The sequence below is a fragment of the Phallusia mammillata genome, chromosome 4 (genome assembly GCF_965637545.1).
Source record: "Phallusia mammillata chromosome 4, kaPhaMamm4.hap1.1, whole genome shotgun sequence".
NCBI lineage: Eukaryota > Metazoa > Chordata > Ascidiacea > Phlebobranchia > Ascidiidae > Phallusia > Phallusia mammillata.
In genome coordinates, this window is record NC_137255.1 from 27,618,922 (window position 1) to 27,633,087 (window position 14,166).

The following is a 14,166-nucleotide window of genomic DNA, read 5'->3' on the forward strand; positions in this document are numbered from 1 at the left end:
GTAAATATATTTTGACACGAGTGAGAGCTAAAGGGTAATAATGGAGACAGTTTTGGTTTGGTGCCTAAGTTATTTTCAAAATGTTTACTAAAGTACTACTATATGCTTTATCAATTGTCCATGCACAAGATGGTGATTTGGAAGCAAATTGCCACGGTGCCATCGATTTTAATATATAAATACAAAGAAAAGAAAACCCAAAACGTTGTTAGTAATTTTTATGTAGTGTTTCTTTTTTATTGCTGATCTACAATGTTTTGAAAACTTTATTACTGATCTGATATTTTGAATATTCATTAACTGTGTGCCTCGCCACATTACACGGCTAGTTAGTTTCAGCGCCGTTGACAGATTCCACCACCGTCCTACTCAATTTGTGTTTCCTACAATGCATTTCTTGTGAGCTCCAGTCACCTAACGCAGCTGCAGCGCTGTTAGCCATGATCCACCACTTGTGCCATACACTTTTTGGGCTCCATAACGTTTCAACGTTGCACAGCTATTTCCATGTTGTTGGTTGTTTTAGTGCAATTGTGTCGTCATGTTAAGGTCCTATAATTGAATTGAATTCTCGTTTCAGGGTAGATTTGTCACAATGAGAGTGTCAATCAATTTTATTAAAAAAAACGGGTTCTAAAAAATAACATTTTCAGTATTTTTAGTGAAGAAATTAGTTATAAAAAGATATTATATGTGAATAATGTTTAAATCTTTTAAATGTGGTTGTTAAAGACATTCACAGCAAAACGACTATTTTTTGAGGAGCTCCATTCTTAGTTTGTAGCAAGCAGTCTATTATTAGTCCTTCATCTTTCGTTGTGCTTCCCCAACAGTGATGAATACGACGCGTGAGCTGTTTATAGTTCCATGAACTCTTTCCATTGTTACGTATGTTGCATTCATAATTACCCGTCAAGTTTCGAAAGTTAAACAAATTCAATGAAGTCAACTTCCTGACCAAGGCGCTCTCAACTTAGCTGCCACTGTGTGATGCATCTCTAGTACTTGTGTGGCTATTGTATTATGGAAGTATTAAGTATAGAAGTGCTAACACCTAACAAAGTAGCTAGGTGTGTAAGTCGAATAGGAAACTATTACAAAGGTAGTCTGTGTGTAACTGTTTTGTGTATTGATAACATTTAAGTAGTGGTCAGTTTGGCAGAAGTTTTGTTATTGTGTGGATTGTAACTTCTGTTTCGTTGATTTAAAACATGATCATTCATGATGTCGGCGTTTGGCATTTTAGACACCGACAGGTTTACATTAATACATTATTGTTGCCAAGCGAGTTGGTACCAATATGCTGCTTTCGTAACTTTATTCTGAAGGCTAGGTGTCAGTATTATGGTAAATAAGCAATACTTGGGACATTCAACGTAACCCGTTTATGCCGAGATTAAAACCTTAAATCATTTCCCGTTTAAAACGAACAAAAATATTTCAACTTTCGGGGTTTACCGATATGCATGTAAGGACGAAACGCAAGTTGGGTTTACGTAACGTCATCGTAAGAAAACTTCCGTGTTGCAGTTTATGTGTGTAAGAAAAATCGTCCTTTGTTCGATTGTTCACTGCAGTCAAACATTTAGTCAGGTTATACTTTGCACACATAATCTTAAAATATAACTTGGATAATATATTCAAATTTTAATATCGATGTCGTATATTTATTTTTGTGTCGTCTTTAACGAGAATTAATCAAAACCTTTTTATTTATGTAGAAACAACAATTAAAATCCAAAATCCTAATTGTATATGATCACGATTATAAACACAAATTAAAACGTTGTAACTTAAGATCACTTACCTTTAACGAACAATCAAATTTATTCATGTTATGTCAAGGACTATGCCGTGTCTTTATGTGTGCATTAAGAAAGCATTTAGTATGTTGTTTGTGTTCTTTGTGGCATCAGGTATTATGTTATACGCAGAGCACAAGCAAGTTTTGCACATCAAGAAAAGCAATTTTAAATTCATATTATATTATTTGTGACAAAGGCCTGGTAACGATATATTTATTTATTTGCCAGAAAACTTAAAAATCGTTTTTTGGTTAAAGTTTTCAAACACAAAACGATTTACTTAGTTAAGTATACTCACGGTATATTAGTGGCAATGTTATTCAAAGCTTAATATGTACAGTTTGTGCTAAAGAAGCTAAGATTGTTTAAACAAACATGGCAATGTTAGTTATATTGTTTTTGTTGTGTCATATGGTTTATGCCCGTTTTGCTGAAGGACGCACTTGGCCTAACTTCATTAGATTTCAATATTCCATGGAAATGACTTCAGTAAAAATATTGAGCTGGTGCGCATTATATTTATTTACATTAGTGCGAGTAGAGTTAAAGAAAGTATGTAGATATCAGGGAAAAACCATTAATTTCTTTTCACGTTATGACAAGAAGTGAAAGTGACATGACGTCATATTAATAGAATTTTTTTTCTATAGTTTATCTTCATGAGGAATTCCGTCATTAGGTCGTTTGTTTTCATTGCACTGTAAGTAGTTATTTAGGCTAAACCTAAACAAAACGAACAAAATATTTTATGAGACAAACACCGTTCTGTTGAGACGTAGTTAGGATTTGTTTTTTGAACTACATACCTCAGTCAAAATAAACCTCTTTCAGAAAGATTGTTTAGACTTAGAGAAATACATTTTGTAGTAAATGTGTCATTCACTCACTTTTAAGCAGTTAAACAAATTAACTTTCCTTGCAGTTATGATTTATTATTTGTTTGCCAGAAAACGTAAAAATCTGTTTTTGGGGGTTTAAGTTTTCAAACACAAAACGATTTACTTAGTTAAGTATGAGTGGCAATTTTATTGAAGGCTTAATATGTACAGTTTGTGCTAAAGAAGCTAAGATTGTTTAAACAAACACGGCAATGTTAGTTATATTGTTTTTGTTGTGTCATGTTGTTTATGCCCGTTTTGCTGAAGGACGCACTTGGCCTAACTTCATTAGATTTCAATATTCCATGGAAATGACTTCAGTAAAAATATTGAGCTGGTGCGCATTATATTTATTTACACCTCTTTCAGAAAGAAAAAAAACAGTTATGATTCATTTTTTCAGTTTATTAACTAATACCCAAGTTGCACAAAATCATAGCGTTTAGGCGCTAAAATAGGGATGGAGTTGTTGATTTTGTTGTGTATATTGTGTTTATCCGTTTCTGCTGACGGGCGAACTTGGCATAACTTCAATGGATTTCAATATTCCATCGAAATGCATCCAGTCAATTCATATGCTGAAGCAGAAATGGGATGTTCTGCGTTGCAAGCTAATGTAGCTAACGTCAAAACTATGGAATCTTTTGAGTTTTTGAAGTCACATATTAAATTGGCAGGTGCTAATTTCGCACGTATTTTGTATTGTCAATAGAATTGTGTCCATTTAACTTGTTTTCCATTTTCACCTTAATCGCCTTATTTTGTCATTAAATGAAACCGTATGCGTGACCATAACAACAATTCAGGTGGTTTTTATGCAACAACATTACAAACCTAAATCCTTGCAAAACTCTGTGAAATGGAATATTACATGTTATTTGATAATATACTGAAAAGTTACAAAAAATTATTAACAAACTTACGACAAATAACAAATGATGCATTTCACTTTTTTAAGATGTCCCTTACTCTCTTTACATTGGTGCGAGAAGAATCACAGGTACAACAAACTTTCAATGGAATGATGGAAGTGATGCTGCGATTCTTAAAAAGCTTTGGGGCGATCGGCAGCCAAACAATTATGGTTCAATAGAAGATTGCGTCACAATGGGTTATGCTTATAAACTTGTTACATCTTACAAATTGTATGACGAAGAATGTACAGAATATTCGAGATATATTTGTGAGAAGAAAACTGGTGAGAAAAACTCGACTAAAAGTAAAAACAAGTTGTAATTATGATAAAGTTTTGCTTTTGCAAGTAATATTGTCTAGTGAACATGAAGTAATAAGAAGTGCAGTAAACCTTCTGTAATCCGGACCAATAATTTACCAGTAATGGGCGTAGAACGGACTTATCCGATACTTTTGTTAAGGTGTACGTTACCATAGACCGGGACCTAGACGGTCACGATACATTAAAAAGTGTTTTGATATGTTTTAACGTGTGCTGGCATTGAGTGTCCAAAAGCATGAACAAAGTTGGTAGGTTGTTGTTGCAAAATATACGCACCAGGGCATTTAACCCTAAAGTTGTTATGTGACGCTTGGACGACAAATAAGATATTATACAGAAAATCTAGATAACAGCTTTTAAGGAATCTTTTTTACACTTTTTAAACTTATTTTATTTATCTGAAGTGAATTTGAAGTAAAGTAATAAAATACGTTTATTATTACATTGTATCGTTCAAGAAACTACCACTAAAACGAGAACTACTTCCGGAGACACACCCAAATTAAATACTAAAGCCACCACAACCAAACCAACCACTACAGCCACCACAACCAAACCAACCACTACAGCCACCACAACCAAACCAACCACTACAGCCACCACAACCAAACCAACCACTACAGCCACCACAACCAAACCAACCACTACAGCCACCACAACCAAACCAACCACTACAGCCACCACAACCAAACCAACTACTAAAGCCACCACAACCACTCCAACCACCACAACCAAACCAACCACCATAACCAAATTAACCACTACAACCCCAACACCTAAGCAAACCACTACTACTACCACCACAACCAAACTAATTACACAAAGCACCAGAAAAATAGCAAACGAAGACGAACCAATTTTGTCAACCACCATCTTAAAATCGCCGGTTGAAACTGAATCAGCCCCAATCACCGAGTCAAGTCTTGTAATCCACAAGACACTTTCAGGTAACTTTTAATGTCTTTAACCCCAGAACATCGAACTTGCAAACAATACAATGTATTGGACTATGTCTTACTGTAAGGGTAGGGATTTGTTATGTTGTAAGGCTTCGATAAACTGACATGTTAATCTTGTCGAGATCTGACAAAATGCTCAATATTGTCGATTTTTTAGTGCACGAGTTTCGGTATTGATCAATTAAAAAATAACGGGTTCCTGATTTCGTTCCTCGTAACAATACATAAACCGACCTGCTGGCAGCTACAGCTATATGTATTAGACCAGGGGTGGGCAAACTACGGCCCGCGGGCCGCATGCGGCCCGGCAAAGGAGTTCATGCGGCCCGCCAAATGTTAATATTTTTTTTTATGAGCACAGCCGTAGAGTGTTAAAAAATACCGGGGTGCGACTTGCCGATACCTATACCATGTGCAGTATCTGTACCCGTACCATACTTACTTTGGAACTAAACACGGATACTTTTTACGTGCTTTACCCTGATGTTTCTGCCACGTTATTTTGCAAATCGTCACTTGACACAATTTCTTCGTTCGATGAAAGTGAAAGGGATTCAAGTTTTCAAATACAGCCCACTTTGCAATGTTGACGCCAAAACTTTGGTCACTGTGGATCAAGTGTAGGTCGTTGCAGTACTTCGCAAACGGACATTAAACACGGCTTTAGAATCGTTAACACAGACCCGCACAACACCTAAAAATGGATACTAAAAGCGGCTCGCTTTGTTTAATGTTGGCGCAAGGATTTTAGTAACAAAAAAAACGTGGTGTAGCCTTTGTTGCAACAAATGCTTGTTTATTTTGAAACAATTGCAATTGTTGCGTTTCAACTAATGTTTGTCCAATCGTTTCAGTGACAACAAACGTATTTGCACATAGTTGAAAATATACTATGTTAATATTTTGGGCAAAATCAGGGGTGCACAACCTGCAGCTGTACAATTTTGTGTGGCTGTGACCATGTATGTTAAAATACTCGTGCTGGCGGCCGTGACGTAACTAAAACTATTTTGCCAAATATTTTGATTTTCAAACTGCTGAAAACAGATTTCGTGATACTGGAAAAAAGATTACCAGCCTAGTAACCATATGCGCAAGGCTTTTTATCCGCTTATTGTGTACAAACAATGCGAAAGAACAGGCACCGCAATCGTCACAATACAGATCATGACGTCATAAACAATTAGCTTCGTTTAGCTAAACTTATGCACCAAGTTAGAAATTATTAATCTGAGCGTTTTAGGCGGCTTTAAATGGTATATATAGGATATAAATCTAATTCTTTGCACCAGTTATTTTAAAACAAAAAAACAAGCAAGCAATTGGCGGCCGTTGGTGAAATACTATGCGGCCCCCTAAGATTAAGAACTTTTGAATGCGGCCCTTGCACTAAAAAGTTTACCCACCCCTGTATTAGACGATTGGATATATGGCCGCTTGGATTTTAAATTAAGTGTGGGCTGATAAACCATTTCAGTGCATTTAAAACGAACGAATACAATTATTTTGTTTTGTTTCTGGGCAGTTTAATGCAGAGTTGTAAGTCGGGCAGGCTTTTTGGCCAGGGTTCGCTTTTGGCCAGGGTTCGGGTTCGGGCCTGAGTTCGGGCCGGGTTCGTTTCTACAAAAAAACGGGCTTGATTCGGGTCTGACTTTACACTCTGTGTCAGTATTTTTTCGAATAAATTCAAGTAGCTACACAGCCAGTTGCTGAACCTGACCTAATGTCGAACAGCCCTAAAACGCTTGTTCAACACCATTTGTCTATTGTGTTAGTTGTCTTTGTCTTTATTAAGGCTTCAATGTACCGGCCTGTCAATTACACTTTTGGGCTTCTCAAAAACAATTCGGATTCGGGCTGGGTTTCGGGCTTGTACTTTCGGGTCCAGATCGGGATCGGGTTCCAATTTTAGGCCCGTTTACAACACTGGCTCGATGCGTCCGGTGCTATATTTTGTGGCCTTACAATGCGGTAACAATCACATGCGCAGTTTACTGCTAGCTGATGACTTAATAGAGGCTCGTTTGCTATGCGATAAAGTAAAATCAATGGTGTTATATTAAGGCGCCAAGTTAATTGTTAATCAAGTTAATTGTATTTGGCCAATCAGTGATAAAGATTGCACACCCCTGCTCTTAAACAAGCTCAAACGAAACCCTAAACCATGCACGTGGGATTTGTGAGCCACACAAACTAAATTATAAAATATGAATTAAGCCTCATAACTAGTCCATTTATATTTTTATGCGAAAGGGGTTTTGCTTAAGGTGATTTACCCTGAACACTGGTTCGATGCTCGCCTGTCTATTGGTTAAATTGCTGCGAGCAAGTAGTTTAATTTCCTTGCAAATTTTCAGGATCCACCACTGAATGGAACTCCACAATCATCATTGCCGTTTCAGTTGTGGGCAGTTGCGTCACAATCATCGTAATATGCATCGTCATTGTCAAAAAGACGTCGGAAAAAACTGTAATTTGCATAATTTTTTTGTCAGGCATCCAAAGTGTACAATGTTCTGTTAAACTGGACAAACTGAATTGTACAACGCCTCACAGAATGAATAAAGGCAACATTGTTATTCAATTAACACAACGTTATAAGTTCAGTCGGCCATATTAGAGTGGGGTTTGGTCCTTAGATTTAAATAAACTGGCTTGCTTCGAGTCGGATTAAAACTCATTTAAGCTGTAACTTTTCCTTGGTGGATTTGCCTTTCGGGCCTAAGTCGGGCGTTATTGTTTAAAAAGGGCTCAAAACGGTTTTAGTCTACTTTGGGTCATATTTTCGTTGCCGCTTTTAACTCTAAATTAAATGCTAGTTGCCTTTTTACTTTCCTAAGATAAAAATACTTTATTGTTATTGCAGCTTAAGGCAATCTACAGAACTTGATGGAATTAGAAACGTTTTCGAAACAGGTACAGTCAACAAACAATATAACTAATGACATACGTGTGACAAAAAGCCGATTTATTGTTTACTTTGCTAAAACCAGTTCATGTAACAATACCATGTACTTTGTTTAGCAATCTGGTGTGCTTGTTTAGTATTATATTCTTATCCTTGGTCGGCGGCAACACACAATTGTTTTATGCTCGCAACGAGTCTACTGTCTGGCTAACTTGCCTCAATAATATCCATTGGATCTATTTTGGGGTGGACGAGTAGTTGACTTTACCATTGGTTTAAATCTATGAATCTATTTAGTTTATATATGACACAATGCCTCGTTAGTTCCGTGCTTAGGAAAACACAAGTAGTCTAGACTTTTTCTACTCTTTTGCCAATTTTGACAACAAATATTTCTTATTATTTAAGTTCTTTATTTAAAAAAACAGCTGCTGGTTTTGAGCCGGACGAAACATACGGCAATCCTGTCTTAACAAGTTTTAGTATTCAAGAGCAACCAGTGACGCCATCTACCGCACGAGAAAACAATCCATATGCGATGGCTTCCGATATAACAGCAGCCAACCAAGCAGTCGAAACAAACATCGATCAATCACTGGAGAAACAAAACGAGCCATATTCTTTGGATTCTGCTGATGGGACTCCGGCCAACAATGCTATGTACAGTGCGGTAAACAAGAAACAACAAGCAACTAATGCCGATCAATCTCACCTTGTAACAGTAGCAGCAGAAATATACAGCACCCCCCATCAGTCACAGGATAGTCACGATGTTTACAACCGTCTTACGCGGGATAACGGACAACCCAAAGTCCAGGATGAACTGGAAAATAATGGAGACAGTGGTAATTCATACGGGCACCTTAACGTTGGACAGAGTGAAAGCGATAACCCATATAATGTTTTGAGCACTTAGGTTGTAAATAAACATGTTTAAATATCTGAATCAATTTGTGTAACTTTTCATTATTCAGTACAAATATTAAATCACAACAACAACGCTAAAAAGTAGCAGGCAATTCGTTTATTTCTGCCATTTTTTATAGACAAGGCGTACTAAGAAATTTAACAAAAATTTTAAACGTGCAAGGCCAAAAAGGATAAGAGCCACTGATTTATATATAAAATAAAGAAATACTATAAAATAAAATTTACACGTACTTCATTTTTTTTAAAGATGTGTGCAAAGTTCTATTTCAGGAAGTTCACTTGGCTTTAAAAGTGGATTTTTTTTGTCTGTGACCCTTCTTTGGTGTTGAAATTTGTACTTTGTCAACTTTTGAAAGATTTGAAGTGCACTTTTCTTATTTTTCCTTTTTTTTGAAGGTTTTATTGTTATTTTTAGCATCTACTTTTTGTGGCTCAGGCCATCCGTCCATTGTCTGCCGTGCTATGAGTATATCACGTCGCAGTTTCGGGTTTAATTGAATTGTTTTTCCGGTATTGATGCGTCACACTTCTATATTGATGGTTGTTTATACTGCACATACTCTTAATATAGCCTTTCTGCACTTAACTGTATTTTGATTCATTCTTCCGTATAAGCAGCTTCTTATCCAGCCCGAAATTCAAGAAAGCGTTTTTTTTAACAAATTGCTCATTGAATATTTAAACAGATTTTGAACTTAGTCATCGACAAATACGATTGTATATGACTGCAAGTTTTTTATTTGCCATATGTGTTTTGTACATGTGAAAGCATCAAGCCAAAAAGTGTATATGTTTAAGAGTTTATTTATCTATATGCATGTTTTCCATACGATTGTATTATATATATTGTTATACAACGTAAGAGTTGTGTTGTAACTCATATGTTAACAATTTTTATCAGATCATGTATGTTTCCGATTTTATTCTAGTTATAGTTTGCTAACCATTTATAAAACGTATACGTTGGGGAACTTATTTATTTTTTTATTCTAGTATGAGGTATTTCAATTACTAATTGATAACTTAACTGCCTTGCTTTAGGCAGCCAAAAACAATTGCCGTATATTTTGCCAGGTTTAATCTAGTCTCTTGCCGCAAGTTCGTAAATATTTTCCGAGGTCTAAAATTGTAATGCGTTTTGACCAATGTTACATTTGCGGAAAACATTTTGTTATCTCACATATTTGCTAAGTAACAGTGGGGATGTACTGTAAACTAACAGCAACTTTTGATGTTGTGTAAAGTAAAAAGCTTATGATTTAAATAGAATACGGGTGTTTGATTAAATCCTTACAAATTAGCTTATTGCCTACATATTTTCAATCTGTTAAAACAATCTTCAAAGTTTTTTGTCGATTGCAATTACATTTTGTTTTATGTAAATGTTTTGTTTTATTTTTTTTAAATGTACAGTTCCGCCAGAAACACATTTTGCAATAAGTGGCTTTATTTGACTTTCTTGGTTTATAGGCTTCCCGAACCCTGCTCTAAACCGTCAGAAACCCAGAAATATTTTTTGAAACACTACTGCAGGAAATCAGGGCAAGCAGGTCTAAACGTTGTCTCTGATTGGTTTCGTGACATTAACTAGCCTTTGCTTTAAGCAGTTAAAAATAAGTCAATTTGTCCGGTTCATTGTGTAAACATGCACAAAGCCCAATTTGAATGGTTCAAATTTGAAGTTCTTTTTGGCTTTACACTCAAATGTTCTACTTTAACCGCATTTAGTGTTTGCACAAAAAGTTTAATCAAGTTAATCCCGGTTGTTCCTTTGGGCAAGCATTTCCGCATCAAACTTTGCTGCTAATTACTTCCCGAAGCAGTCACTTGGCTGGGGCATTCTTAATCAGAGGGAGTCTTGTTACATGTTAGGCGCCGCTTGCCTCTTTCATGTAAACTGTAAAAGCTCCTTTTTCGCACGTTTATTCAGAAAACTCTTGCGTATGGCAGCAGTTCGCAGCAGTGGTTTGATGTTTGTGGCGGTTAGTTGATATTTGAACCACCTTGAAAGATTTTTAGTTCAGTGTTTTAATGAAGCAAAGCAGTTTATTAGCGTTGGTTAAATCGGATCATTCGTAGCAAAGCTTTAGTTCAGGCTTTTGGCAGTATACTTATGCTTTGCAAACAAAACATTTTTTAGGTTTGGTTTCTTTCTTTTTACGTCGGTGCTACGAGGATAAACTGGATTGAGCAGTTCCAGTGTATTGATGGGGGCAAATTCGAACCAAATTCTTTACTGTGGCTTGAAGGGAAATCTGACAATAAAAGTGGAAATGAGAATTGTGTGGAAATGGATGAAACTCGTTCTAGATTAATAGACATGCCGAGATTGGCCCAATTTTTCTGTCAACAGAAATCGGCTCCTGGAAGTAAGTTTTTTTTATATTCTATTAAAATTAGAACTAACTTATGATTAACCTAGATTTTGTAGGAATGTTTAAATGTTTTTATTTCTCGCCTGATATCAATAAAATTTTTGGACCCATAGATACATTTTCCGCTCTGCAGCAAGTGTGGTTGCCGCACGTTCAATAAGTTTTATATTACATGTTTGGATTTTAAAACCGACTAGGTTGAACAAAATATATGAGTTTTGCACGTGTAACTGCGACATGTAAAAACCTCTCAAACACGACATATTTTGTCAGAAAATACTTGTTGTCAGTGAATTTGGCACTGGTATTACATCTTTTTTATACTAAAGTGGACAATTTTCAGGTTTATTTCTTGAAACAGAATCAGCAACATCAACTAAACAGTTCATCACATGCAAACCAATCATTGCAGCCAACGCTACCAGAATATCACCTACAGTGATCTCATTACACGGTAAGAAACAAAAATAATTTTTGTGTAATGAATTAATAAAAATACCTTAAATCATTTAAATAAAATATTTCTCTTCAAATTAGATTTTCCTTTATGTTTAACAGCCGGAAAAACACGACAACCATTGTGATTGTCATAACTACATGCAGTTGCGTCATCAGAGTTGTAATTTGCGTTGTCTTAGCAATTGTGACGTTCCAAAAACGAAAAAAAAAAGTAAGAAACTATATATGTGCATTTCTCGTTTGGGGCTCGCGTCACAATAACAAATTGATTTTGCTTGATTGGTAAAACAGTTTTTATTTTAACAAAACAAACTTAAATACGACTCTATCGGTCAAGTCGTTTTAAACTTTTCGAAACTTAGAAAGTTACCGCGTTTGTCTTTGTTTTACTCCTGCACCTGGTAAAGGAATGTTTTATAAAGCGCGTTTGTCACAAGTGGGAGCTACAGGACTACAACTTGATACAAACGCTGTCGGTTATATGATGTAACTTGGTTGCAAATTAAAGTGCCGATTAAAAACCAAATAACAAAGCAATGTTACAGAACTAAGTAGTAGTTTGCTTTGTTAAATTACAGTTCATACAATCCATGTGACAAACAAAGCAAACTAGTGTAACTTGGTACTTGTTTTACATTAATTTCTTTTACCACAGTAACTGTAGTAAATATATTTTGTCACAAGTAATGACGTAGACAGTTCTGGTTTGGCGGCTAAATTATTTAAAAATAATATTGATGATTTAAGGTACTACTATATTGCTTTATCAATTGTCCAAACAAATTATGGTGAATTGGAACCAAATTACCACAATGTCCCCGATTTTAACATATGAAACATAAAGAAAAGAAAACCCAATATATTGTTGGCGATTTTTATGTTGTTGTTTTTTTTTCATTGATGATCTACAATGTTTTGACAACTTTCTTACTGATATGATATTTTGTATATCCAAAACTGTGTGTCTCGCCACATTACACAGGTAATTAGTTTTTGGTCTCTTGACTGATCCCACTAACGTCCTACTCAAGTTGTGTTTACCTACAATGCATCATATTGTTTCGTGTGAGCTTCAGTCACCTAATGATCCACCAGTTGTGCCATCCACTGTTTTGCGTTCCATAACGTTTCAACGTTGCGCAGCTATTTCCGGCTTGGTGATTATTTTAGTGCACTTTTGTCGCTATATTTCTTTTATCAAGCGAAATAAACTCAACTCACAGAAAAGGTCCATAAAAAGCATCAGGAATTTTATTAGAATGACACAGAGGTTAACTTATTGAAAGCCCAATTTTAATCCCAGATCGTGTTTAATGCACCCCTGCAGTAGCTTTTGCTATAATTGTCTTTATTCTCGTTTCAGGGAAAAATTCGTCACAATGAGTGTCAATCAATTTCATTCAAAATACGGTTTTTAAAAAATAACAATGTCAGTATTTCAAACGAGACGAAATTTAGATTAAAAATGATATGTGAATAATGTTCGAATGTTTTCATTTGGTTGTTAACGGCGTTCACATCAAAACGATTATTTTTTTCATGACCTCCATTCTTTGGTTTGTAGCAATCAGTCTATTTTCAATCCTTCAACTTTCGTTCTACTTCCCCAACAGTGATAAATACGACCCGCGAGCTGTTTATAGTTCAATGAACTCTTCATTGTTACGTATGTGGCATTCATAATTACCGGCCAGGTTTCGAAAGTTAAACAAATTCAATGAAGTCAAACTTCCTGAACAAGGCGCTCTCAACGTAGCTGACACTTTATGATGCATCCCTAGTACTTGTGGGGCTAGTGTATTATGGAAGTACTAAGTATAGAAGTGCTAACAGCTAACAGAGTAGCTAAGTGTGTCTAAGTCGAATAGGAAACTATTACAAAGGTAGTCTGTGTCTAGCTGTTTTATGTTTTGATAACATTTAAGTAGTGGTCAGTTTGGGAGAAGTTTTGTTGTTGTGTAGATTGTAACTTCTGTTTTGTTGATTTAAAATATGATCTTTCATGATGTCGGCGTTTTACATTTTAGACACCGACAGGTTCCAGAGAGTCGGTACCAACAATCTGCTTTCGTAACTTTATTCTGAAGGCTAGGTGTCAGTATTGTGGCAATTACGCATTACTTGGGACATTCAACGTCAAACGTTTATGCTGAGATTAAAACCTCAAATCATTTCCCTATTAACACGAATACAATTTTTTGCAACTATTGGGCTTTACCGATATGCATGTTTTTGTCAAGGACGGAACGTACGTTGTGTTTACGTGACGTCATCGTAAGAAAACTTCCGTGTTGCAGTTTTTTAACGTAAGAAAAAGGCGTCAGTTGTTCGATTGTTCACTGCAGTCAATCATTCAGTCAGGTTATACAATTGAAATATGGCTGGAATAATATATTCAAATTTTAATAGCGATGTCGTTTAACTTATATATTATTGTTTCTTCTTTAACGAGAATTAATCAAAACCTCTTGATATAAATAGAAACAACAATTAAAATCCGAAATACTCAACGTATATGATCATGATTTAAAAGTAAAACGTTGTAACTTAAGATCGCTTACCTTTAACGAACAATTAAATTCTTTCATGTTATGTCAACGACTATGCCTTGCCTT

The 14,166-nt window shown here is 35.6% G+C and overlaps 1 protein-coding gene across 3 annotated transcripts in view; it reads left to right on the forward strand.

Moving 5' to 3' along the window:
* Positions 1-14,166, forward strand: part of LOC145224560 (uncharacterized) — an 83,676-nt gene that overhangs the window by 62,868 nt on the left and 6,642 nt on the right. Inside the window, exons 1-3 of one of the 3 annotated variants that reach the window (XM_080091093.1) lie at positions 10,790-11,086; positions 11,454-11,546; positions 11,651-11,762. In XM_080091093.1, the coding sequence (XP_079947219.1) occupies positions 11,690-11,762 (73 nt within the window). In that variant the 5' untranslated portion in view covers positions 10,790-11,086; positions 11,454-11,546; positions 11,651-11,689. Of the gene's footprint in view, positions 1-10,789; positions 11,087-11,435; positions 11,547-11,650; positions 11,763-14,166 lie in introns of those variants that run through there. The other 2 variants (XM_080091091.1, XM_080091092.1) reach the window with 2 other exon arrangements.